This window comes from Kwoniella mangroviensis (genome assembly GCF_000507465.2).
Source record: "Kwoniella mangroviensis CBS 8507 chromosome 1 map unlocalized Ctg01, whole genome shotgun sequence".
NCBI lineage: Eukaryota > Fungi > Basidiomycota > Tremellomycetes > Tremellales > Cryptococcaceae > Kwoniella > Kwoniella mangrovensis.
Genome location: NW_027062533.1, coordinates 5,533,504 through 5,560,665, shown reverse-complemented (window position 1 = coordinate 5,560,665; position 27,162 = coordinate 5,533,504). Strand labels below are relative to the sequence as shown.

General features: G+C 45.6%; 8 protein-coding genes across 8 annotated transcripts; 3 read left to right on the top strand and 5 right to left on the bottom strand.

Moving 5' to 3' along the window:
- Positions 1-1,114: 1,114 nt before the first annotated feature.
- I203_102088 (uncharacterized protein) lies at positions 1,115-2,028 on the bottom strand (the record flags this gene model as incomplete). The annotated part of the gene is made up of 5 exons (XM_065517023.1): positions 1,115-1,328; positions 1,397-1,553; positions 1,628-1,822; positions 1,888-1,905; positions 1,989-2,028. 5 exons carry the CDS (start codon positions 2,026-2,028, stop codon positions 1,115-1,117), a joined length of 624 nt encoding a protein of 207 aa, XP_065373841.1.
- Positions 2,029-3,192: 1,164 nt separating this feature from the next.
- On the bottom strand, positions 3,193-4,282 carry I203_102087 (uncharacterized protein; the record flags this gene model as incomplete). Its single annotated transcript, XM_019146591.1, has 6 exons — positions 3,193-3,295; positions 3,352-3,457; positions 3,540-3,703; positions 3,762-3,939; positions 4,048-4,179; positions 4,261-4,282. The coding sequence occupies 6 exons, from the start codon at positions 4,280-4,282 to the stop codon at positions 3,193-3,195; spliced, it is 705 nt and encodes a 234-aa protein (XP_019004124.1).
- A 664-nt stretch (positions 4,283-4,946) lies between these two features.
- Positions 4,947-6,335, top strand: I203_102086 (uncharacterized protein; the record flags this gene model as incomplete). The annotated part of the gene is made up of 6 exons (XM_019146590.1): positions 4,947-5,060; positions 5,111-5,309; positions 5,392-5,481; positions 5,542-5,691; positions 5,809-6,212; positions 6,279-6,335. The coding sequence occupies 6 exons, from the start codon at positions 4,947-4,949 to the stop codon at positions 6,333-6,335; spliced, it is 1,014 nt and encodes a 337-aa protein (XP_019004123.1).
- A 322-nt stretch (positions 6,336-6,657) lies between these two features.
- On the bottom strand, positions 6,658-9,664 carry I203_102085 (uncharacterized protein; the record flags this gene model as incomplete). The annotated part of the gene is made up of 6 exons (XM_019146589.1): positions 6,658-7,747; positions 7,812-7,959; positions 8,024-8,771; positions 8,846-8,959; positions 9,059-9,214; positions 9,281-9,664. The coding sequence occupies 6 exons, from the start codon at positions 9,662-9,664 to the stop codon at positions 6,658-6,660; spliced, it is 2,640 nt and encodes an 879-aa protein (XP_019004122.1).
- A 636-nt stretch (positions 9,665-10,300) lies between these two features.
- Positions 10,301-17,563, top strand: I203_102084 (uncharacterized protein; the record flags this gene model as incomplete). Its single annotated transcript, XM_065517022.1, has 16 exons — positions 10,301-10,662; positions 10,880-11,203; positions 11,261-11,322; positions 11,375-12,171; positions 12,231-13,349; positions 13,403-14,887; positions 14,950-15,022; positions 15,076-15,417; positions 15,475-15,712; positions 15,782-16,249; positions 16,319-16,463; positions 16,534-16,617; positions 16,681-17,002; positions 17,079-17,196; positions 17,260-17,392; positions 17,468-17,563. 16 exons carry the CDS (start codon positions 10,301-10,303, stop codon positions 17,561-17,563), a joined length of 6,168 nt encoding a protein of 2,055 aa, XP_065373840.1.
- A 567-nt stretch (positions 17,564-18,130) lies between these two features.
- I203_102083 (uncharacterized protein) lies at positions 18,131-21,967 on the top strand (the record flags this gene model as incomplete). Its single annotated transcript, XM_019146587.1, has 12 exons — positions 18,131-18,206; positions 18,321-18,352; positions 18,499-18,677; positions 18,751-19,292; positions 19,397-19,713; positions 19,769-20,188; positions 20,277-20,555; positions 20,632-20,900; positions 20,966-21,070; positions 21,138-21,425; positions 21,493-21,611; positions 21,687-21,967. The coding sequence occupies 12 exons, from the start codon at positions 18,131-18,133 to the stop codon at positions 21,965-21,967; spliced, it is 2,907 nt and encodes a 968-aa protein (XP_019004120.1).
- A 360-nt stretch (positions 21,968-22,327) lies between these two features.
- I203_102082 (uncharacterized protein) lies at positions 22,328-23,949 on the bottom strand (the record flags this gene model as incomplete). The annotated part of the gene is made up of 4 exons (XM_019146586.1): positions 22,328-22,628; positions 22,731-22,856; positions 22,955-23,266; positions 23,654-23,949. The coding sequence occupies 4 exons, from the start codon at positions 23,947-23,949 to the stop codon at positions 22,328-22,330; spliced, it is 1,035 nt and encodes a 344-aa protein (XP_019004119.1).
- A 1,098-nt stretch (positions 23,950-25,047) lies between these two features.
- Positions 25,048-26,825, bottom strand: I203_102081 (uncharacterized protein; the record flags this gene model as incomplete). The annotated part of the gene is made up of 2 exons (XM_019146585.1): positions 25,048-26,447; positions 26,510-26,825. The coding sequence occupies 2 exons, from the start codon at positions 26,823-26,825 to the stop codon at positions 25,048-25,050; spliced, it is 1,716 nt and encodes a 571-aa protein (XP_019004118.1).
- Positions 26,826-27,162: the final 337 nt, after the last annotated feature.

Here is a 27,162-nt window from a genome sequence, read left to right as displayed (position 1 = left end):
ATGAAGATCTTCCAGTACTTACGTCTTGTGCAACTCGCTTTATTCGTAGAGCTGTAACGGAGTACTTGTGCATCACCGGGTTCTCATACTCCTCTGTCAGATGATATAGCAGCTGACCATGAAATCGCAAAGCATTGAGGCCTATGACCCAAGCACGAGCCAGTTCTTGTCGGGAAATCAAGACTTAGATGCAATGCGATTGTCAGCAGTCAGGCCATATGGAGCAAAGATGAACATCGACTCTTAGACTGACTTTGGCACCTGATTGAGACCGAAATGAGGTAAAATAATACCCAGACTTGAGGATTGGATAAGATAGGAAAGATAGAGCGGGGACGTGTTCGCGGTAGGAGATTATCGTATTTGACCGAACACGTTCGGTCAAAGCTTCAGGTGGAGAGGATGACCGCAAAACGAAGCCGACTCCAGGGTAGTCTGGACTGTCAGGGAGCCCTACAGGGTACGATGGATCGCTCATAATGCTGTGTTGGGCTATCTTCTGAGATATGGCATGTTTAACATGCAGAGCACTGACTGATTGCGAGACGAAGTTGATTGATCTGGTATCGTTTGAGAAGAAGCGTACGTCATTAAGATCCTTAGGGTTGATAGTCCTTTTTACGTAAGTTCGATGTATTTCTCGATCACGTCAGGAACAGCGGTAGTTGGACTGGAAAGCGGAAGTACGAGTAGGATCTCGTCGACATTTTCATCATACAGGTCAGCACTTCTTATCTTCGGAGGTATAATGTGAGGGAAATGCTGATCATGAATATACAGATGAAGAGGTCGAGCTGGAATTAGCGAGGGTCCGAGCAGAGAATGGGATTTGGGGGAGCAGACGATGATCATAACGTTCGAAAGTCAGGACGCTATCTGAAAAGCACAGTCCTGAACGTAATGTGTGACATCAACTTGTGATGTATATCATCAATCACGTCTGGTACCTATTCTCAATACAAAACCAACTCTACCGTGAGTAGCATGTACGTTGCGCTCGGAAACAGTGCACCTGGATTTAAAACAACGCCTGTACTATGTCGATGAGATTTTTGATATGTGGTAGAAATACTGTAGATTCCTGTCATCATCCCTTTGACTTAACAATCGTACATCAATGATTGTATAGAAGATGACTACAATGACTATCCATAATATCCTCAACAAAGTTGAGGCTTGTGCATGGCAATGATGGAGCAGAAACACTAGGATCAATGTCAGGATCGGGCATGAGGTATTTAGGCTTGAAGTAAAATTTGATATCATCTTGGATATCTTCGAAACCTAAGTAGGGTTCTTTACCTTCCTTGGCGTTGTACAGATAGACTCTGTAGATGGATATCACCGTTTGAGCTCCGTCCTCATTTGTAGCGGATGCCAAATATGTATTACTCACTGTCCTTCCCCAAGTTCATTGCCTTCGTCATCAAATGCAAGACCTTCAGCGCTCATTATACCGTACCACGTACTTTTCCTCAGACCATCACTCTTATCGGGACTAGGTCCAGTCTTTATACATACATTACTTCTAGTTGCCTCTTCAAGCACTTTCCCTAATAGTGATTTCCACAACAATCAATCGTATCAATATACCTATAAAAGCTGAACATGATACAAGGCCACTCACAGATATATCTCTTGTATGTTTTCGCATCTCTATTAGTCTCATGGAGATCTACTTGTTCTCCCGTCAACATTCCATAGGCGAAATGGGAGTCACCATCTGTGAAAACATCTTTGTCTATACCTTTACCTCCAAGTCCGCTGATCCGCATCGCAGCATCTTCCAAGGCAGCGATCCATCTACATGTGGATCCACCACCTTTGTCAACTCTGGAATCATTCAGTGCGGTACCGTAGTATCAAGAAGAGATGGTGTAAACTTACCAATACTGATTTGAACCACTATAATCAGCTGTAATAGCTGGATATTTCACATCCCTTTTGTCCCATTTCGCCTCTTCTTTATTCCACAGCTCAACAGTCACCGCATCGGCATTGTGTGCCCTTTTTTATGGAAGTTTGCATAGCTGAAAATCGATCTTTGATTTTTTGGGAATCCCAAATGACTAAGGTCGAGCTGCCACCAGGAACCATTCGTTATCGAATTCATCTAGAAATAAAACCCATATGTTAGCTTGTTAATCTCATCCATAGTCTTTCTGACTACAGTTTACTGAAGCTTTAATCACGTCGACGGTAACATACCTTTCTTTATATCTTGCCATTTGGGTGAGATATCCCATAGGGGATGATCGCCTCGGTTCTCAATATGAGACTTAGCAGGAGTATCCGCCAGAGCACCAGTGCTCCCTTCAATCGATCCGGCTGCTGTGGCGAACAGGCCGAGTACCATAGATCATTATGATACCAAATTAGCCTGCTTGGTACCCCTATGTCTCACGAGCTGAGTGTAGCATGTAAAATGAGAGGAACAAAGTCTTCGCGACGATTATACCTACCGGAAAATACATTATAGTAGTAAGTCATGAACATCGTGAAAAGCTCTACCATAGGGAACGTATGAACAGTGATCAAAATATGAAGAAGACTATAAGTTAACCAGAATTGCCGTATCCCTAATCGCATATGTGATTATTTATATCCAGGATACAGCAAGCTATACCTTTGAGGTAACAGGTTCCACTCGAGACCAAGCTGACATCGAATCATAGTGAAACGTGGTCCTCATGGGGCCGACCTCCTTTCATTGTTGGAGCGACTGATTAAGGGGAAGCAAGGAGCTTGATCGACCAATGTTAATCGCGAAACCACTCGGCAGGGTCTTGAACGCCCTCGGTAATACTCACGTTTAGCATACTGCCTTCAAACGGAAAAGCACGCAAAACAGCGTGAAGGAGCTACATGAAACAGGGAAAGCGCCCATGTGGGCGGACTGGCGCGCATGACCATCTAATCTTAACAGAATCAGAGACAGACCACTATCGCTGAAGCGCAAAGGAAAGCAGCTTGGCAGCCCGTATGGAATAGCGCACTTCAGAAACAGCCACCTGAGCGGTCATATCACTCGCAAAGATGGATAGCGAAAGAGGAATATTGTCCCTTTCCGATAAGTTACATTCGGACCGGAGATTTATACGAATAATCGAGTACTGTATGACTATTGTAAACATTATCGAGAATGTATAGCAGACACTGTATAAGTAATCTGCCTGTAGGAGCCGACCTGCATCAGAGCTTGTCATCACCTTTCAGTATAGAGTAGTACTTGATGTCGAGATCATCAAAATCGTACGATTTACATTCACCTTTTTTGGTATCGTATAGGGTCACCCTAAGGGAGTTCTCAGTCGTGCTTCTCGAATAGTCCACGTCTTTGGAACGACCTACTTGACATTACCATCCTTCAATTCACCTTCGATGCCTGTAACGCCATACCATTGTTTCCCCTTTTTTAGGCATATTGATGACTCTTTTCCTTTCTTCAGAATGTCCCCTGCGACATCACATCACATAATTTAGAACTATGATGCTTATTGATCACTGAGAGGATCGATGGTAATGCGGGAGACACTCACATAATCCTTCATCATCGCCTTTGATAGGCTCGCTGGTCATACTTTCCAAACCTGTCAACATTCTCAATCCAATATCTGCATCTGCATCTTTATCGAACCCATCTTTCGAAGTATATTCGTTTCCCCCAATTTGTTGAGCTGCTATTTCATATGCACCGATCCACCTATATTGAGATACCCATGTTCAGCCTAAATTGAGCAAATAGCTTGCAGTCCACGTACCAAGGATCACCAGATAAGCTATTCTCATCTTTGATATCAGAATGTTTGGAATTAGCTTTTTGGAATCTACTCGCATCGATGTTATAAACTTCAACATCTAGAGAATCGATCTTCCCATTTGCATCATCGCTTTCAGGTTGGAAAGCGCTGAAACGCTTTTTCTTCGATCCTTGAGATACTGGTTGCGCCACATAGGAACCAGTCGTTATTGAGTTTCGAGCCTACCAAGTGCATGGAAATCAAAATTTCAGCTTGAGCCCCTTGCCACGGGTTGAATGTTACTCACCCTTTATTTCACTGGGTTGTGGACCGTAGTATCCACCCCATAGGACCTGACCATCCCGTTTGGCGATATGGGGATTAGTGGCGTTCAGCTGATCATCTGGGGTGGTTGCGCTCAGAGCGATCGGACCCAAGGCTAGAAAGTATAACACTACGGGACTATCGAGATTAGCAGATATTCTGTGTGTGAGTCCTTTAAATTGAGTGCATGACCTACGACTCATGTCATGGAATTTCATCTTGACTGATTTATTAGACTCTTCCTGAGAGGCGCGGTACTTAACGTATTTACAAATTGTGCTTTGTTATTGATATTAGATATTCACAAGATGCCTAGTTTCTAAGCTCCATGGATATCGTCGCGAAATTCACGTCCATGCTATAGAACATGGACGTTTAAAATCTGTAAACACGTTATCTGATATTTGATCAATGTTCCCCTCCCTTTCACGAAAATCCTTGATCGCAGGGCTAATGAATCAAAGGTGGCCCCAACAATCAGGTAAAGTCTCGTTTCATGTTAATATCTGCTCGATCATTCTCGTTATTTATGGTGGATCAGTGCTTTCGTTACACGTTGAGTGGGAGGAACAAACACCTGTGCAACGGATGATTCGACTTACAGACTGTCCATACTTCTTCCAAGTTCGAAGATTGACCAGTATAGAACGAGGATGACCTTGTGAGTGCACAGTGAGGTACTTGCGACTGGTCTGAACGCGTAAACGGACATGTCCGTTTGTATCAGTTGAATGACGTGACCATCTCTTAGCGTACCTCTCTGCACACTGGGATCCGCCGGTTCACCGATTAACCTGCACGTCCGACATTCCTTCACTCGACGAAGAACCAACCTTGTAAGCTACCTTGCTTCCTACACCCATCTGAGCACGACCGTACAAGATGCGATTCCCAGCAATCACCAAGATCAGCTTAGCCAGACGAGGTCTGCATACCTCCAGTATCGCGAGGGCACCTCTGTTGATCACGCCTAAAGAATATCAAGACCTTCCCAAGGTAAGTTTGATCCTCTGCAAGAAGATCTTCTTTAGCTAACTTACTCGTAGCGAACGACCTTGCCATTGGATGTATCATGGCATATGCCTAATTCTACTCGATCGGCAGTCGCAGAATACCTCTCCGGACCCAGGATACCTAATGCGAAGCGGTTCGACCTCGATGAAGTTGCTGAATTGGATTTGGACAAAAACCCTCTGAGCTTGACTCATATGTTACCTAAACCAGAGAGGTTTGTCGAAGAGTGTCGTAAGTCCCCTCATCCGATATCCAGCATACGACTTGAATGACAGGCAGCTGATGGATTGGATGCATTTGTGATCATCATTAGGTAAACTCGGTATAAGGAATGATGATCATGTGGTACTATACGATACGATAGGAATTTTTTCCAGTCCAAGGGCTTTATACACATTCAAAGGTGAGTCAACTTACACTTATAAGAGTGAAGAATTCAATTGACTTATTTCTATCTGTACAGCTTTCGGTCATGAGAATGTTTCTGTACTGGATGGTGGATTACCGAGATACATCGAAGAAGGATATGAAGTTGAGACTGGGGATGTCAAACCTACTTTGAAAGAATCACAATACAAGCTACCTAAAAATTGGAAAGAGGATTGGGTGAGATGTGAGTTTAAATGAGCCCGTGCTTTTCCCTATGCAGCCCATACCGTCAGACATGTCATCACAATTGCTGTATATGAATGAGCTCGGAGCTGACACATTCTTGTATTCTGTCAAATAGCGTACGAACAGATCGTTTCCAACTCTGAGAAACCCACTACCGACCCCACCTCTGAGATAGTATTAGACCACCGTCCCCTACCCAGATTCACAGGTGAAGCTCCCGAACCTCGACCAGGTCTCTCATCAGGACATATCCCTAATTCACTTCCATTACCGTTCCCACAATACCTCAACGCGGCGAATGACAAAATTCCTTATTCAAGTTACAAATCCATCGAAGAGCTCAGACAGGTTTTCGAGAAGGCTTTAGGAGGCGAGGAGAATCTGAAGAAGTATATAGAAGAGCAAAGAGGGATCGTGTTGAGCTGTGGAAGTGGGATGACAGCTGCGATCGGATGGTTGGCTAATGAATTGTTGAGGGAGCAGAGTGGGAAAGCGCTCAAGACGGCTTTGTATGATGAGGTAAGTGATGTGTAATGGTACATGTACTTAGGGCGTCAAGCTGATGAGGCATTATTGGTGGTTTAGTCATGGACTGGTTATGCTCTTAGGAAAGAAAGTAAGATCGTGAAAGGGAATGCTTGAGGGCTTGCTCATATAGCGGCTAGATCGAATAGATTGTATGATGATTGGACTATGACCAGTTCGTCCAATAGAAGAGATCAGAACAAGACATACTGTCATAGTCTGGAAGTAGTAGATGACAAACATCCAATTCATCAATGCGTGATGTACATGAACCAGAACTTGCCATCATCGCAAGCCTTAAGATCGTGCGAGTCGCTTTGTAAAGCCAAATATGAATGCACAGGTAAAGCTGAGGGACTGGCTGAGCTCATGATTGACAAATGACATGAAACATGGGTATACTTATTTATAATGCTGGATATACAAATGCCTTTTCCGCTCAACTCATCCCTTTGACTCTTCCTTCACCTTGCATTTCTTTGACTCTAATCCATCTAACCTTCCCACCATCCTCTACAACCTCATCCTTCTCACCTGACTCACTATCTCCATTGTCTCGAAGGACCTTCATCAACCCTCTAGATTCAAATGCAGATATCTCCTCTGACACCGTTCCCACAGTAATATGTAATAAACTCTTCACATCGGAAGGTAATACACTTTCTAAATCCACCTGAACTCCTCCCTCCTTGTCTACGGGGATAGGTCTAAAATCTTCTATAGCTAAAGTCATGACTCTTTTATCCCATATCAAATGGGTTAATCTGAACTTGAATAACATTGAAACTTTCATTTCAGATAATCTTCTACATGTCTCCCACAATTTCTTTTGAGGACCCTCTTCACCTTCTTTCCCTTCGGGAGCTAATTGTTCAGCTTCGGTGGCAACGTTCTTCTCGTGTGATAAGGTGATATGCGGTTTTGATGTGATTCTACCTTGCGATTTAATCAGATCAAATACCTCCTTAACAGATTCTAAACATTCGTTTTTATCACCAAATGACGTAGAGTATTGTATTATATTCTCTACAATTTCACCCAGGTCGATCTCAGGTGCTATACCAAAATACCTGATTGGTTTACCAACTTTTGCAGGTGCGTGATATGGCGTAGTCACTTTATATTCCCCTGCCTCATCCAAGGCTTTATTCATATTTCCTTCTTGAGGTTTAGGTAAGCCCATAATGTTCACTAAGGAATTTACGATCTCACCCAATACTTCCCTTGGCGAGTTTAGAGCTTTGACATCGATAAGCTGATCGAACAAGAGTGGATCGGGAGAAGTGAAATTTCGTAAGAATTGGCCTACTACCGCTTCATGTTCTGCATCTACCGTTGGATCAGGTCGGAGAGTCTGATGATTATCTCCTCGAGCGACGACTCTCTCTGAGCAGATTCGGAGTAACCTATGATATGGCTGAGAAGATATATCCCATACGATTCCTATTAGCCGGACATCGTATTTCTGCATTGGCTTCGAAGAGGCTATTGCGGATAGTTCTTCGTAGTGTTTTGGTATATGGTTATTCCTACGAGTAGTCCAAAAAAGTAAGCTTGGGTTGTATCTCATATTTAAGAGAATTGCTAGCTTACCTGTCTGCGTAGACGACGTCCTCTTTCTGCAACAATGCCGTGATGTTCTTGATGAAGGTAGGTGCTGTACGTTTGGTGGTGATATCGTCGCTTTGGGTATGACCGAAACCGAATAGCTTGGACAACGCTACGCCGATCAATGTTTTACCTATACATGAAATTCGTACATCAGCTCGTTCAATCACAGGAATCATAATGTTGAGCTGACTTACCACAACCTGGTACAGCAATTGGCACGAGTAGCCATTTCTTAGGTAAACCCTCTTTACTTCGTTGTTGTTGTTCACTTCCGTTCTTCCCCAAGATGTTCTTCGCTTTACCGTCCCTAGCGTCATTCCAGAGTTTCTTTGCGCTTTCATCCTCTTCTATCCATCTCAAGAACCTCTCTCTAACTCTCACTACACCTTTCTCATAATTATCGAATAAAGCAGGTTCTGTCTTAATCATCTTCCCTACCCAATCTGCGTAAACTGAAACTTCGGGTCGTTTCGATTTCGTTCGTACCTTTTTCCATATTGCCGCTATATCCTCTGGTTCAGTCTTCTCCAAGAGAGGTAACATGACTCTAGTGATTTCTCGCCACTGTCTATAAAGGAGATAAGGTTCATCGAATTTCACTTTGAAAAAGAAAGGTGATCCGACTTTATATGGTGGTTTACCATTCGTCTGGCTACCTTGAGATGGTTGTTTGACCTTGCACCGTACGACGAATCCTTCTATCATGTCTCCTTCCCACGAACCTGTCTTAGCGACATCATCGGTGAACCATTTTACCTCGTCTAAAGTCTGCAACTCGACATATTTCGTTTGGATGAACCCGAATTCTTCAGCAAAGGAATTCACCTGATCAGGAGGAGAAGTTGAGAAATGAGGAGTGTTGTGATTTAGTCCGTGGAGGTGAAGACCTGTCCAGTGGGCTGGCGTGGCTATCACATGCTCTTCGAACGAATCGTCACACAACTACCATGATCACGTATGAGCTTGAACCTTTCAAGTCCAGCAGAAGAAATGAGGTAGAATCAGATTGGGCTCACCTCTAACACAGCAGTCATATTTCCATCCCACAACTTCTTGGCCAGCTCAGCTTCTGTTTTTCCTTTCGCAGTTAAAGTTTTCTTCACCCATTCCCTGCCGACCGCAGCGTGGGCCTTGGCCTCTTCATGTTCTGCCTTTTCTGCTTTTGCCTCCTGCTGACTCTCTTTCGTTTCCTTCTTGTCCTTAATTGCGAGGTCTGCCATACCATTTACAGCTTCCTGTTCCTGAGCTTCGGTAGTGGTTCCCAGTGAATGCTTGGAAGCCACTATCAGATGGGAGGGTGAAAGGGCTGATATCAGGATTAGACATCCGTTCGACTTCAACGTCAGGTGATAAGGAGGTTCGGTATGTAATTTCATAGCTGACCACTGTTCGGAGGTAACAAGTATGAGCTCAAGCTGAATTATACATCTACGGAGACCAAGATGACTCACATTGGTCCATTCTACTTCATCAATGTTGAAAAATTTATCATACCCTCTCGCTACTATCCTATCTTCAGGTCTCGTACATCCCTCACCTGCACTACTGACCTCATCAGGTAGTGGGTCATTTTCCTGAATCTCTTCGGTGAACAAACCTCTGGCCAACGTTGGAAAGGGATTTTGAGAATTGAAATACATATGCTCGGTCATCTTCCAGCTTATGATCTTCCTATCTCTCATCGAGCCCGTCGAGCTTGATTCTCCATTATTGGCGTAAAGCGTCGCAGGGTATATATGGACATTTGCCCGGACGGCTTTGGGATTGGTATCCCGCAGATGTCGGAGGGAGCTCATGAGAGCTGGGATGGATTCGGGATGCTTGTCTGCTGACATGGTGGCGGCGTATTGAGTACTATGAGAGGCAGAATGGGAGTGGCCAATCACCTGAATGTGAGCGTGCTGCTTGAGAGAGGTGGTTCTTGTTCAATGAGATATGTTGGATGGTCACAGAGCGGTTGATGATCCAACTTTTCAACTACTCGACAGAACTCTAGCATTCTTCTTCTTCTGCACGCACCTCCACTTGACACTTGATGCCCAAGTCGCGGAGATTGAATCCCATCTCCGTGAATGAGGGGGACTTTTGCCACGTGTCTATGACTTCGTACCAGTCGACGAGAGATTAGCGATCCGTGCGTACGTTCTCTCTTTGTCTTGGGTCACCTCACACACCATCACTCTTCCCTCTTTACCCTCTTTACACCCTTGTTGCATCTCACTCACCTTCTTCCTCATCTAGACCCCCACAAATGTTCACTCCCTCATACTCATGACGCACTTCAATCATCTCGACCACTGCATGAGCGTCAGCTTATGAGACCATTCAACCATTCAATCAATCAATCAATCAATCAACCAATCAAGCAGCCGACATATACATAACCCTACTACCCACACCCTATAACCAACCTTCTTCCCATCCGACAAGTGGGATAGGCTTATCATTCCAAACTATCATTACATCTCTCAATGAACGACGAGGCAGATAACACTCAATCTCAATCTCAATCTGAACGCAATCTCAATCTCGGATCGACATCTAATCGTAACGACCCATCGTCATCATCAAGTCACTTGTTAACTGTCAATAACGAAGCAACCACAAATCCTCGTGCGACACGAGGAAAGCAGAGAAGACAATCAGACATCATTCCACAATCACAACCTTCGACCGAAGCTATAACCACTCGTCGATCAGCCAGACTATCTATAGGTGGTAACACAATTTCCGCATCTTCCCTGGATCTCCCTGGTCCCGAAAGCTCAGGTGGCAAGGGAAAGAAACGAGTTCATATAGAAGAAACACCCCAAGCAGGAAGTAGCAAGAAGAAGTAAGTACATTATCTCCTGTTTATCTTCCGGTGTAGCCTGCTGTCTGCGTCGCTGCTTCATCGCCCCTCGGTAACTACCATCATATTCCCCCCCAAATTTTGTTCGACACAATCAAAGGAGGTCGTCTGAGTCGTTATTTTTTATCAACCTGTTGCTTCATGACAAATACGTTCCAAGGTCACTGCATGACGCTGACCTTTGTTAATGGGCAATTAGATCCCGGGCTTCACTACCTCACGCATCTGTCCCTTCTGAAACCTCTCCCATCGATAGGAAAGGAAAGAAGCGAGCTCCACGATCACCTTCGCCTCCTGTATCTGACCATAATCCATCAATCACCGAAGCTAGCATCAATCGCACCAAGAGAGCATCTATCACTTCTACTGGCAGTGGAAGATACGATCTAAGGCATAAGTCCGAGGAGGAAATCCAACCTACCACCCCCGCTGCAAGCTCCAAAGGCAAGGGTAAGGCGAAAGCTGTTGTCAAAGGAAAAGCAAAGCCAAAGAAAGCAGCTTACAAAATGCCTAAGAAAGCAAAGTACGTAGTCTTTGGTTTTGTGTTGGTATCAGCCGCTGATATAATGGTAATGCGAAGCCCAAAGCAGAAGCGCCCAACTCTCGGATCATCCAGTGATAGAACCAAGAAAGGAGATACCTGTAAGTCACTCCTGAAATACGATTCTAGAAATTTGCTCTGACCCTCCCTTAGCTGCCAGACACCTGGTCGACGATCACATGGATGATGATGACTCGCTTTGGATGGATGAACCCGGTGGATCTGGCCGCGGTATCTTAGACGATGAAGATGAAGACGATGAGCACATGGAGGGATCAGAACATGACGATGATGAAGACGAGGACGAGGATGATGATGACGAAGATGGTGAAGGCGATGCGGGTAATCGCGGAGGAGGTCCAGGTGGAACTGCCTATGATCGACTCGCTCGACTTGCCAGTGATACCGGTCTCCACCTTGATGAAGCGACTGCGGCTGCTATCTTCGGAGGTGGATTCCGTGCATTTGGAGGTATGATGTCAGGTCTTTCCAACCGGTTCAAACAATTGAAGACCAACCTTCAATCCAAAAATGTTGCCACACGACTAGCCGCTTTGAGAGAATGTAGCGAACTTCTTCTGGTCAGTAACGAAGATACCCTTGGTGGTGCATTTTCCCCTACATCCTTCGCCACCGAGTTCATCGCCATACTTAATGGTAAACCCAACATCAACGAAGATCAAGATAGCGGCGATGAGAATCAGGGATTAGACGAGATGGATGAAGATGCTCAACTTGCTGCTGCATTAGCAATGAGTTCTGGAGGCATGATGCCATCGGGAGATCAAGATGATATGGAATGTCAACTTCTGGCCTGTAGATGTCTAGCTCATCTGATGGAAGCTCTCCCCGGTTCTGGTCATACCCTAGTTCATCTGGGCGCTGTTCCCGTCCTCTGCTCCAAGTTGGCTGAAATCACCTATATAGAATTGGCTGAACAAACGTTAAGTGTGAGTATAGGTCTATCTGCCTCTCGACCTACATCGCTGACGATTGTGTTGCCTACCAGACCCTCGAGAAGATCTCCGCGGAATACCCGGCAGCCATTGTACGAGAAGGAGGTCTTGGCGCTCTTCTCAATTACCTCCCCTTTTTCTCGACTAATGTTCAGCGAACTGCGGTGACTGCAGCTGCAAATTGCTGCCGAAACATCTCGAACGAACATTACGCCCAAATCAAGGAAGTTTTCCCTATTCTCCGAGATACCCTCAGCTCAGGTGATCAACGACTTGTCGAACAAGCTACTCTCGCTGTAGTCAGAACCATAGAATCTTATCGACATAACGCTGAACACCTCGAAGGCCTTCTAGAGGTTCCTACTATCACAGCAATCGATGCTCTTCTCATGCCTTCTGGAGGATCACCACTTGTATCTCCATCAACTTACACTCATCTTCTCAAAGCCCTAACTACCTCAGCTCGAGGCTCCGCCAAGGTCTCTCTCGCTTTCCTCGAAGCTGGTATGACCAGTACAATCTACCAGATACTTACTGGTGTTCTCCCTCCAGCCCATGACGAAGATGAACAAGGTGGCTCATCAGGTGGACAAGGTCTTGCTGGTGGAATAGCCGATATGGCCGTCCTTCAGAATCTCGCTCATCGTCCTAAAGATCAAGTCGAAGAAGCCCTTGGTCTGATATGCGAATTACTTCCACCTACACCACGAGAAGGTGTTTTCGACCCTAAAGGATATACCGAGAAAAACCTTGCCAGAGTCAAGAAAGGGCGAAAAGTAGATAGATCTGATCGACCTGGTGCTCCTAGGCGTAGTAGTCGAGTTGCAGAGGCTACCTCTGGCGCTTCGACTGGTCCTCCTACACCATCTGGCGGCAACGCCCCACTTCCCGCCGACGCTGCCACACCAACTGCTGTTGCTTCATCTTCAGCGTCATCGCGGGAAGCTGCCATGCTCAAAGCACTGAAAGAGGCAAATGCTCAAATGGAACAACGATTCGAATTACTTCAATCCAACCCGGAGATCATTGGCAAATTCATCAAAGCAGTTGTACCAGTTCTTGTCGATGTCTACGCTGCTTCAGTCGTATTCAGAGTCAGAGCCAAAGTGTTGAGTGGTCTGGTCAAGGCTATCGCTTTTGCCAATGCAGAGCAGCTGAAGAGTACCTTGAGAGTAAGTCAAATTGATTTTGAAATGTCCACACAGTTGCTCATTTCTCGTCCCAGTCCGTACCCATGGCGAGCTTCCTCTGCGCGATCATTTCATCGAAGGACAATCCCACCTTCGTTCAGCATGCTTTGCAATTAGTCGAACTTCTTGCTACCAAGATACCAGAAGTCTATCAAGCCTCTTTTCTCCGTGAGGGTGTGGTTTTCGAGATCGATGCTCTGGCAGAACAGGAAATGGCAAAGGAAAAGGCTGCCAAGGAAGCCGCGCTTGTCAAGGCTGAACCTAAAGAAAACGAAGAACCAGCTGCGGCACCTTCCATTAGCACACCGACCAATGCACCTGCTATTCCCGAGGATCTGAAGCCGCTTCTCTCCTTGGCTAGCATCCCAGGCGGTATCCCGCTTCTCGGTGAAAGCCCCAGTGGACCATCTACACCTAAACGATCATCCAGCTCATATCTCGATCCTAGCGATGCCAACATCGTACGAGCTCGTATGCTTCAAGCCAAGAAAATATTTGATGTCGATGGAGATCATCACCAAGCGGCTTCTCAGGTCCTCGACGAGATTAGCGCGATGGTACAGAAACTCTGTCGAATGGAAGCAAATGAAGCTGAGCTAAGGGATACTCTTAGAGACATCGCATCTAGATTTTCTAATGTCGATCAAGCTCTATCAAGTTTCGAATTGCTCAAGAGTGGTCTAGTTGATGGTTTACTCGAATTCGTCGACATTGATGGAGAAGTCTCTTCCTCAGATCGAAGATTGATGCTATTCGAAGTGTTCTCCGATACATCATTATACAATCCTTCACCTCTCACCATGCTTGTCAAACGACTTCACGAAAGTCTTGGACGACTCGAAAACTTCGATGTGGAAATCGCATTCGGCGGTGGTACCGACGCATCAAGACCATCTGCTTCTAGCTTGAGTCGAACCATGCGCATCAGACTTCAAGCTGAGGAAGGTGAAGATATTCCCAAACAGGTTTCTACCCTTAGCGTTACTATACAGGCTATCGCGTCAATGCAAGCGCTCAATGATTACCTTAGACCTCGAGTCGCAGATGGAAATTATGGTTCAGGTTTATCAAGAATGTTTGCTGCCTACGCGGCAGGTATGCCAGGAGGTGGAGGCAACCCTACTTCCCGACTTCTCTCTGCACTGGCTGGAGGCGAGGGACCTTTGAGTCGACTTGGAGATACCTCAATGGCTACTGCAGGTAGTTCAGCAGCAGCTACCGCTGCCACTAGTACAGAGAACAAAGCGGAACCGTCGACCGAGAGAAATAAAGCTGAGGAAGCTGATAAAGCCGAACCATCGTCTAAACCACAAAGAAGGAGAAGCGCAAGACTTAGTGCTCAAGGGACTGGCGAAAGCTCCCAATCAGTATCAGCTACTGCTGCGGCTGAGCCCTCCACACCTGCACCAGCCGCTGCTGCATCAATTTCCGCTAGTGGACCGTCAATCTTCCCTCATATGCCGATGGATATGGATTTCGATGAGGATGATTACTCGGAAGAGGATGAGTATGGTCATGAGGTGAGTTCGAAATACCTTAAGATACTTTCTGAAGTGAATGCTAACTCGAATATTGTTATTAGGTGTTCGAGGAGGAAATGGAAGAGGAATTAGCTAGACCAACAGAAAGCGTTGTTAACATGTCTGTTGCCGCTGGTGAGTGTTTTGACCTGCTAAGGCCTTACGTGCTAAGCTGATCTAACTGAAAGATGGTTCCCGAGTCGAGGCCAAGACACCTGAAGGCACTCGAATTGCTACCCCTCAACAAAACCCACAAGCTGCAACTGCGACTTCAGGCCCTGGCCCATCAGCTAGTGGAGCTGCTACCCCTCGTGGATCATCATACGCAGGAGCTGTCAAGACTGCCCCTACTGACTGGCATCTGGAATTCAATATCAACGGGAATAAGCTGTCTCTGAATGATACTCTGTATGGTGCGGTTCACAGGAATCAGGACTCTATATCTGGAGGTGGCTCTGCCGGATACGGTGGAATCTACAATATGCCTGTGACGATCAAATTCAAGAAAGTTGAGGGTCCCGCTAAATCAGGTGAGCTACCATTACATAGTTGCATCTCACTGAATGCAAGCTGATAACAATGCTCAGATGCACCTGTCGAAGCGCCTTCTCCTGCTTCCGTCACCAGTTCTTTCCCCGCTGGTCTCGAGCCTGGAACTCCTACATCCAAGATTCTCAGGTTACTCAGAGTCGTACATAATCTGTCCGTGGACGGCAAAGACGCCTTTGGACTGTCGGGCAATGCGCTAGATGAAAATTTGTTTGTCAACAACAAGTTGACTGCTAAATTGACCAGACAATTGGAAGAGACAATGATAATCGCTAGGTAGGTCTGCTTATGTCTTCTGCCGCAAATAAGCTTTTAGGGTGCTGATCTGTCCGTTCTAATGGTTAGTGACTGTCTTCCTGAATGGGCTGTCGAGCTTCCCAAGCACTTTTCGTTCCTCTTCCCTTTCGATACTCGATACAACTTCCTCCAATCCACTTCCTTCGGCTATGGTCGATTAATCTCCCGATCTCAACAAGGCGGCAATTCTCGAAACGGCAGACGAGACGATGTATCCCACTTGGCTCGTCTGGTGAGACAGAAAGTAAGGATATCCAGATCACAATTGTTAGAATCGTGCTCCAAAGTTTTAGAGATCTATGGAACGTCGACGGGTATATTGGAAATTGAATACTTCGATGAGATCGGTACGGGATTAGGGCCAACTTTGGAATTCTATTCTTTAGCTAGTAAAGAATTTGCGAGAAGGGCATTAAGTATCTGGAGAGATGAAGATGAGACGAAAGAGGGTAATTACGTATTCCATCCTAAAGGATTGTTCCCTTCACCACTTAATGAGGGTTCAAGCGGTTCAGAGTAAGTCTGCTGTTCTGTACTATAACATCATTATACCAGATCAGAATGAAAGCTGATGTGTGATGCCAGATCCAGATTATCGTGGTTCAAGACTTTAGGATTGTTCGCTGGAAGGGCATTGCTCGACACGAGAATCATCGATGTCAACCTTAATAGAGTATTCTTGAAGTTGATACTTGGACAGCCGGTCAAGAAGACCATTGCGACGCTAAAGGTGAGTTACCCGCAAATTCTTTAGTATACATACGACACTGGGGTTTTCAGCTGACCTTTATGCCATCTAGGCTGTCGATACTGGTCTTGCGAGATCTTTGGAGAGACTGCAAGCTTACTCATACGCTAGAAAGGAGATCGAAGCGCTCAAACTGGTCAGTTAGTATGCTAATTTTGGGATAGCTTATGCAGCAAAACTGATGTTTACATCCCTTCAGCCCGCTTCGACTAGACGCACCAAGCTTGCCGCTCTTACAGTAGGAGGAGCGAAGTTGGCCGACTTATCTCTTGATTTCACGTTACCAGGGTACAACATCGAGCTTAAACCTGGTGGATCTCATGTCGACGTGGACGATTCCAATTTGGAAGAATACCTTGAGAGAGTCCTGGAGATGACTTTAGGTAGTGGGGTCGAAAAACAGGTCAAAGCTTTCCAAGAAGGGTTCTCAATGGTTTTCTCTATAAGAGATATGAGGATCTTTTCACCTGAAGAGTTGGGATTGTTGTTTGGTAATGCCGAAGAAGATTGGTCAAGAGAGAGTGAGTCCTATATACATGATCAAAGATCTGGTGCAAGTGGAAATGATAGAAACCTGATGTGTGATTTGACTGGTAGCACTCGAACAATCGCTCAAAGCTGATCATGGATATAACCTCGATTCTCGAGCTGTCCAGAATTTGCTGGAAGTCATGGTGGGATATGACAAAGAACAACGAAGACAGTTCTTACAGTTGTAAGTTGCACCCCTCATTCATTCGATGATTTAGTCTGAGTTCAGCTAACAGACGATTGGTAGCATCACCGGTGCACCTAAACTCCCTATCGGAGGATTCAAAGGTCTCACCCCACCCTTCACGGTCGTTAGGAAACCTCACGAGCCACCTTTCAAAGCTGATGATTATCTACCGAGTGTAATGACATGTGCTCAGGTGTGTTTTGGTCTCTATGAGTGTCTACGGCATGTGGGATAATTGGCTGACGAGATGTTCTTGATCATTTTGTAGTATTTGAAAATGCCTGATTATTCGACAAAAGAGATTCTCGCTGCTCAGATTGAAAGGGCTATGAAAGATGGTGGAGGATCTTTCCATCTTTCTTAGGTTGCGCCATTGCCTCATTTCAAATCGTCTGACTGGCATTTCCCGTTTCTGTTTTTTTTTGTTACTTATACCAACGATTATACCATCATTCAGTTTATATAGACCATGTTTTTTGTTCTGTAGTATATATACGTCTGTTTCATCTCTACATGTTTTATCCCGTTCTCCACCACCCTGTCCTCCCCATGACCTGATCAGTTGATCGATCAACCGTTTCGCATGTATCTAGATTTTAACATGACAGTTGATCCCGACAATCGGATTGCCAAGGAATACCCACTGCAGTACATGGGAAGAGACACAGGTGGTTGAGTGGGGATCGTGCACGTGGGCAAGTCCCGGTCCGGTATTAAGCGCGATCTCTTGGTTGAGCAGGGGTATCCACCTGAGCAGTATGAGATCCACCTGAGATCCACCTGTTAACCCTTTGTTCATCGTAGACCTCAACCCATCCAACCTACAGCCAGCGAAAAGATAGTCAATCATCGTTATACTTATCATCTAGTCTTATCGATAACAGATCGTAGTCAGCCTAGCTCACCTCGCACAAAGAAGAGAATGTAAAAGATGCCTTTCCAACAAGGTCCAAGGAAAGCTGAAAAGGACGATAAAGGGAATCCGGTCTATCCATGTTTATGGATTGGTGAGTTGTGAATGAGATCCACCTTCACCCATCCCACCCATGCAATCTGGCAGGAGGTCATGGACATGTCAAGTGGGAGTGAATTATAAGCTGATGAGTACGAGTGGACGATAGGATGTAATAAATCTTTCGGAACTGCTGGACATGTAAGTCGTTCGGCTTGTTTAGTAGAGATCAGCATGAGATGGATCATTGTTCTATGGATCCACCTAAACCATGTGTCTGTTCTCGTACATCACATCATCATGACTTGTCTGGTGCTGATGTCGATTCGATTGATACTCCGTCACAGGTTCGTAGACATGAGAAGACTCATGTAGGAATCACACCCTATGCGTGTCCACACTGCGATAAGAGTTTCAACAGGAGTGATGTGCGTGCCAAGCACGTATCGACTATGCATCCCGAGAAAGAGGGACAGAGTGGATCGTCATCATCGGGTATGGTCGATGGTGATGATGAGCCTCCAAGGTAAGATTACGTTCTACTGCACGTCGCTATGTAAAGAAGAGATAATGTTGACAGTGTGTTTCTATCTCGACAGTAAGATAAGGAGGGTATCGATGGATGAAGATACTTCTACTCAACGCGGTGAAAATTCGGATTTCCATCATCGAGATCATCATGAAAGGCGATATTCAACTTCGTCCGATCACAGGAGACCATCTATAACATCTATAAACGAGACTTCCAATCCTACACCCAACCCTTCATATCCATTCGTATCTGTCTCACCATTATCCACTACCGTCCCCATCCAAGTAGCCATACCAGCAAGTACACCTCACCAACAACAATCAAGTATAAATGTCAGTACGATCGACCAATTGTGGAATACTTTCAACGGCCCTACTCCTCCTTCTGCTACTGGCTTGACGCCAATGACAAACCCTAGTCCAAGTGTGATGATGTCAGGATCTGGTCCAGCAGGAATGTCAATGATGCCTCCTCCACCTCAGCAGACTACTGTCAATACCGGTACACCATTCAGTGTGCCTTCAGTTGGATCCTCCAATTCCGGATTCATAGACCCTGCCCAACTCAGTGTAGGCACCAGTGCGGGTCTAGGTGGTGATTTCGGTGCGGGTGAGTATCATCCCTTTCATATTCCATATCCACCACATACAGGATGTCATAAGTCCCTTTCATGAAATGGTCTCGGGCGATATATGCTGACTTGGTACGCTCAGACCTATTTGGACCTCCCATCGTACCTGACCAACCCCTCGACCCCTTCGATCCAAGTTGGGAATGGTTCGGTCAAGTATTCGGTTGGGGCTCAGACGAAAATATCGACTTGGATATAGGTCTTCAAAGTAGCATGTTCGATAAAGGTGGTGTTGGACCTATCAGCTCGACCGACTCGTTGAGCGCAGCATGGTTGTTGTGTTCTACCCCTAGAGGAGGTAGTCCAGTGAATGGAGAGGATCCAACAAATCCACTTAACAAGGGGAAACCAGTTTTGGGAATGCCAGATCCATTTGGAAGGAAAGAGGATAATCCCTGGGTGAGCATCACAAGAATAAAGTAAAGGTGAGACTAATAAGACTGTACTCTGTTAGCCGAGTATATTCAAACCTAAAGTACCTGATCGACCTTTAACTCTAGCTGGCGTCAAGGCCTCACCAAGAATGCACAAATGGAAACAACAGTCCAATAGCGGCATGCCGCAGAATGCGATTAACGAAACGTCAAGAAACGCAATGCTATCTTTGATTTACCTATCACATCAACCTACTTGGCTCATGCCTGACATAGATGATTTCCCAGATTCTGAAACTCTATCTGACTTTGTCGATTTATATTTCGAAAATTTCCATCCGCTCTTTCCTATCGTACATAGACCGACGTTCTTCAAGGGTGAAACGCCTGCTGTGCTGCTGCTTTCGGTCGCGGCTATAGGAGCGACATATGCCAATAAGGAGTTTGGGCCGTTGGCGGTGGCGCTTTGCGAGTTGGTGAGGAGGATGATAGCTTGGATGGTGAGTGACTGCTTCATGGAAAAATATATACCGCTGTGGGTCATTTCAGATTGAACACCAATTCAACTTATCGTGTCTGTCATCTCAGAGAGGTAGTGATCAAAGGGCTAAATTCGATCGAAATACACTTCTTGCCTTCCTCCTGCAAACAGCTCTGGGAATAGCATGTGGTTCAAGAGAGATGTATTATCACGCGGAGATCTTTCGATGTAGTATCGTCACTACCTGTAGGAGGTTACACTTACTTCGTGGAATCGGATCAGCAATGAACGACTTGTACGCCAGAGAAGAATTCCCAACGGACGGTCAGAGATATAAAGCGTATATGGAGGATGAGACGAAGAGGAGACTGGGGTGGGGTGTCTATGTAAGTATCAACCTTTGAGCTGATAGCCGACTCATTTACAGTCGAAGTGGCTGATTGAGTGACCGTCTGGATACAGTACCTCGATTCTCAGATGGTAGCTCTACTGCATATCCCAGCGGTATTCGCAGTGAACGAAGCTGGGATTCATCTACCTTGCGAAGATTCCCTGTGGGAAGCCCCTGATGCTGCGAGTTGGGCGGCACTGATCGCCAATGGAGAAGCCACCGACCCGTCCACCACTAGACCTAAATTCTTAAAAGTATTAGCTAAATCATTGGCGGGTGAGGACATAGGATTGAAAATGGATGATTTGGGTTGTGCGATCATATCTCTGACTGTATGGAGGTGAGTCCCTTACCGAGCAATTCTTGGCTACCCGAGACTGATATAAGATGCCTTCTTTGTGATAGGATGTTACTTGATCAACAGATGTTGCAGAAAGCTCTTGGAGTGGGATTGACAGATAATGGGATGGATAAACCTTCTTACACCCATGAAGCTCATGTATTAGATACGTAAGTCTACCGATCAATGATCTCCAGACGTGTAGGACATATGCTGATATGGTGTTATATGATGTAGCAAACCAGCCCATTTGCTCCTACGTCTAGCTCAAACCACCTACCTTTCCCCTTCACCTACGCATCTCCGTCTCACACCCGCAGCATTATACCATTCCGCACATATACAATTCACCCGACCTGGTCTGATGGATAGGATACGGCATGTCTCGGGTAAATACGAGCCTGATATGACCACGAAAGGGTCTTTGGGATGGTTGAAAGCGTGGATGAAGGATGGTAAGGAAGTCAGGAAAGTCTTGTGGCACGCGGGGGTATTGAACGCCTTATTAGCGGAATTTTCCAGGGGGTAAGTCGATATGATCATCAAATTAAGTAGAGACAGATACTAATCGTGGCATTGCCTAATGTATCAGCTCCTTTGCCGAATTATTCTGGACATTCGATTGTGCTTTGGTTGTTTGGGCTATAGCTAAATATGCGCCTTATCAAATAACCAATAATGGCTTGAAATCAGCTTTGTTCGCTGCTAATTGTGAGCTGGCCTGTCGTCCCAACTCAGACTTCCAGATGCGTACTGACAATCATTCTTGGTTCTGAAATTGATTAGGGTTCGATACGATCCCACCTAATTTATGGCTTTTACACGGCGGAGAGATGGTTTTCCCCTTCTTAGGTTCATCTGCCAATTGGACTGTCTCCAACCTCTTGGAATTGTTTATGAACAGATTGGAATCGATGAAATGGGGTTTAGCCGTACAGTATCGACTGGTACTGAATACTTTACTAGAAGCTGAAAAAGTAGGTAAAACTTTGGCTGTTGATGGTGGTAGACCTAACAAGAGGAATGGTGAAGGGGGGGATTATAACACGGACTCGGATGGGAAGTGAGAAAGTGATTGTGCCCCTTCATACGGGAGTATCGTTGTATAGAAGTATATCGATTATTGCGACATGCTTTATATGATAATGCATAACTTCATGAGTATATCATAATGGATTCGTGTCAGTTGAGTCCAAATTTGGATCTACAAAAAGAAAACCAAGTACGATAAGAATGGTAAGAATATACAGAGCAAAACAAGACAATCAAGATGAAACAGGAGGAAGACACAAAGTACAAACAATATTCAAAAAGCATGATCATACCTTCTAGGTAGTCAATCAAATGACAATCGATAAAGTATGGAGACTATACACTAGCGACAACACGCCACAATGTCCTACGATACATTCCTTCGCTACTTTCGTTTAATCCCTTTCAAACCTTCTTCTGACCTCTCTGACTCTTTTACCATCCTCCACCTCAGATGGATCTATCTTGAGCACCTCCGCAACCTCCCTAGCCAGACTTTCCAGCCTATACGCCAGCGTGACTTGTTCCTCTCCTGCATCCCCAGAGATGGGAGAATGAGAGATATAATCGCAAGAAGCTTTGGATAATCTATATAGCCTCGATCCAGGTATCGTAAGATGAGATCTATAATTTGGAGGTAAGGTTTGACAGATCCTTATGGATGTCAAAGCGATGGAAAGGAATAGCGACTGATCACTGAAACGAGAAGCACAAAACCAGTTCAATTAGCTACACGCCACTTCAATTCAGACGTACATCATGCTGTAACTAGAGAAAAGCGTTTTTGTTGAAACTTACATCTCTTGAAATCCAGTTTTGTAAGATAGACTTGGTGGGAGTGAAGCCGTGTCCCAGGGGATCAATTTGATAAGGGCCATTCCGTAATGTTCAAGAGAAGCTTCGTATTTCCCTTGAGTGAATAATCTGAGAACGGATTATACCGTCAAATAATCAGAAAATAATACACATCGGCTAGGTCATAGGTAAAACAATTAAGATAGGAACACGGGATATCAACTCACTCATTACCTCTTATCTGTAAACACCTGGCCTCCTCGACACTCCTCCTTATAACCTCCTCATCCTCGAACAACTCGGCAAGCGATTTGGCATAATGTTGATTTTGGTTTCTGAAAGCCATCAAATCATTGTACCTATCACCGATGATCCTACCAAATAGGGTTCTACCCATTTGCGGACCGTGATTTACCCCTCGGATCAAGAGGATCGAACCCAGGACTAGTATCTTGAGTGAGGTGAGGGTCCAACGGCACTTAGTGAGAAATAGAGGGTATAGGGAGGGAGGGCAGGATAGGGGTAGGTTGTGGATGAACCTGTTAGGATAGGATGGTTTAGCTTCATATTGTTGTTTCATTAGGAAGTCAGAGAGTGGAAAGTAATATGAAAGAAGGTAGTGAACGGGGGCGGAGGTAGGCAGAAGAACGCACGAGGGGGAGAGCGAAAGACAGATAGGGCGGAAGAAAGCAGGGAGGGACATCGACAGCAAGAGCAAAGGGAGAGGAATACGGGATGAGCAGAGATGAGAGGAGGAATGATCGGTGAAGGGAGTCGACGATAAGGGGGCCAAACAGGAGAAGGCTTAGAGAAGTGGAGAGAGAGGGAGCAGGGATCCGGAGGATACGCGAGAGGAATGAAGAGAGGGGAGGTAAAATATGATCTCTGGTCTGAACGAAGCTTAACAAAGCAGCGGAACCACTCACATGTCTAGTTGCGATTTGTTACCCTCAGCCCAACGATGTAAAGTCATGTGAGGTCTCGAGGGGAAAGCGAACCAAGGTTCCCAAAGTTCTTCGTCGGTCAACGATGGTACATCAAAGTGGCGAGAGAACCTAGCACTCGATTCGGTCTCGTCGTCAGCTGATGAGGACGAAGATGCTGGTGATGAAGGGGCTTCTAAGATGGTCACTTCGATACATTCTTTCGGAGTGAATGAGATATCAGTATTGAATGGTCTGATGATGTTTGTGGTCTGGGTGGTTGCGAATATAGCGGACATGGTGATACTAGGGTTGATGAACTTGAACCAAAATCAAATATAGAAGTGGCACAAGAACGGGATGAGAATCAGGTCGAGTTGGGCTGGTATATATAGAGGTTAGTCGGGTTGACCGAGTGGGGGTAAAGTTGAATCATCTCGTCGTCTAAGAGGAGTACTATGAGAATAAGATTGGATTTTCAAGAACAAGAACCGATCTAGCACGGGATTGATGTGATGTGTGATGTGTGATGTGTGATTATTGTTATCGGTATTGGCTAGATCAGGTTCACCTGGCAGTCGCACACGGACACACACACACACATCATTCACCCTGCCTTTCCCCCACTTTACACCTTTTGTCCGTTGATCGTGGTCATTAGCTTCTGATGGTAGCTGAATATTTCGAAAGATGAGGAATGGGGGCGTTGTCGAGAATCATCGATCTCAATAAGATCAGCAATCCACCACTCCTTCCTATCCTTTGATTGCCTGTTGCTGTGCTGTGTCGCTGTGTGGCCGAGTGCTTCTGAAAGATCAGAATCAGACCATTAGAGTAAATAGGTTTATTGCCATCGTCATCTCCACTAACGGCCAATCAGATCCAGACTAAGATTAGTTCATGATGGCGAATTACAAGCCATGAATGAACGCCTCTTTCTCGTTTCTTTGGCTTCTCATTCTTCGTTCTTCACACGTTGCTATCCTTCCATAGTATACCATTCCGTCACCCTCGGAGCAATCCGTCCCTGTCCTGTACCTGGAGGTGCATTTATATATATGCGCTGTGAAGGAGTCGATATGGTGTCACCATGAGGCGTTGTCTCGTCCAGGTGGATCAGGAACAGTAGCAGATAAGTTGATTGGATTTGATGGGATCAACAAATCAAAGGGACCTGTAACAGGACGATGACCCCATCAATCGGTCGTAAGTTACGTTCTAACTGGTTATGAAATGGGTGGTGCATGTCATTAGCATCGATTGCATGAAAGCGATACAAAGGAATTCGCTTCCTGATGGAAATGATTCGGGCTAGACGGTCAGGAAGGGGAATCGCGTTTCCGTCTCTTCCTGTCTTATATGATGCATATACAAGATGCGTGATGTCCAATACCACTCTACAGAGAGTCCGAAAGACTATACACAGTACATAGAGCCAGCCCAGTTTCCCCCGGAATGGTGATCGCAATGGGGAAATCGCCATATGAAGGGCCGCCGCCTAGAGTTGGCATGACGGCCGCTTGGCCACTTTTAATCTCATCACCATTTAGTCTACGAATTTTCCTCAACTCATTCGGCTGGCCTTTTACGGTTTCCATCTCGTCAAACTCCAGTATACCGGTGAATACAGCATCGGCCTTCAAAGATTGGAAGTTTACCATGTAACCCTCGCCTATGAGCAGGAAGGAATCATCTGATCGTTGTATGATTAGACCATAGCCTGGCTCCGGATGTGCTCCTCCAAATGTTGCCGCTCTCTCGATCTTCAGATGCCAATCACCCATGTCAACTTCTTTAGGTGTCGAAAGATCCGTATGACCAACATCAAATCGATCGAAGTAGAAACCAGTGACAAGACTGCCTTTCTGCCAAGCTTCTAAGATGAACCCTTCCACTTTCGATAACAATCCGTAATGTTTGGTCCAGGGGGATGTAAGAGGATCCAGGGTGTCTATACCAAATGGACCCATAGCCAAGGCATCGTAATCGCCAATAGCTTGCCAGATCCTTAAAGCGCCGTATTCATCCCTTCTATGTTCGGGAACGAAAAGTGGTTGGTTGTTATGTTTGTACGCCTTGAAGATCTCCACATAATCAACCAGGTAGATATCGGGACTGACAAATTGTAGACTTGGGGCAAACAATTGGTATATATCGATAACGGAATCGGCTGGTCCGCCTGATGGATATTCACCAGGATATGCTCCACCCCCTGCAGTGGAAGATGGAACGGAATTTGAAGTACGTAGCCAACCATTTGTGAACATAGGCAAATTATATTTTTTCTGACCAGCCGAAGCGACTTGATTGATGTATTTGGCATAATTGTAAGCCATGAATAGCTCGTCGGTATAGACGCTGACGCCAAAAGTTTCAGACCAGCTTTTCCCTTTGCTCTGTGATAACCACATAGCATCTCCTAGGCATGGTATGTTCTCCTTGAGCAAGTCTCTCAAACTCCCCTCAGCGGCCGCTTGACAGAGTTTCGACATAACTTCTTCGGGCACGGGCGAATCAAAAATTGCGTTGGCAGTCGAAGACCTATCCCTTGAGTCCCCTAAAAGCCCTACCTCGTTTTCCACCTGTACTATGACGACCGTCCCTTGTTCGCCATCGACAAGCTTGAGGTGATCCATGAGAGCTTCAAAAGCTTTGCTGTCCGCATTGACGTTTGATTTTGAACATGGGCTGAGCACTTCGACCATCCGGGAGGTCGATCCAGGGGACGGTTGAACGCGTGATCGAGGAAAACGCTTCGGGTCGCGCTTCACCCAAGATGGTACATAATTTGACATTCCTGACGTCTATATCAGTTGACGGCGAATCAATTTACCAGATTTGGGAAAGAATAGATCTCACCGTTCTTCCAAGCACCAAACCATAGGATCACCAATTTGAGTTCATGTTTGCGGGCTCCTGCAATGAGTTTATCCAATTCTTCAAAGTCAAACTTGCCTTCTTCGGGCTCGATGTCTTCCCAAGCGGCAGGTCCAAATACAAGGTTGACATTCTGAGCAGTGAGGATAGGCCAGATCTTGCTCATGTATTCAGCGGAGGAGAATGAGGAGTTTTGAAGCTCAGCTGCACGAAGAAAGAATGGGGTACCGTCGGCCAGGACAAATTGATGCCTGTTCGCTGGCAGATTCACGAGACGTGGCACCATGTCGAATTTCATATTGTTGTTGTCTGCAAGTTCCAGAGGATCGAGGCAGGATGTCTTGCGATATCACAAGATGAGACTGACGGTCATATATCTGACTGGTAATTCACAGGAGTTAAGACGGACAAATGAAATGCACATGTTTTGCGACGATCATATGGACTGCACTGACTGGAAAAGGAGGGCGTTTAGCCGATATGCACAACAATCAAAAAAAGAACGTTATTGCCGGTTGAAACGGCACCTGATGACTTTACCGTAGCAGGTCGACGTCGTGTGTCGCTCTTGCACTGAACTTAGGACAACGACAGCTGTTTTAGCTGAGGACCGAACAGCCGTAATAGAGCTCCGA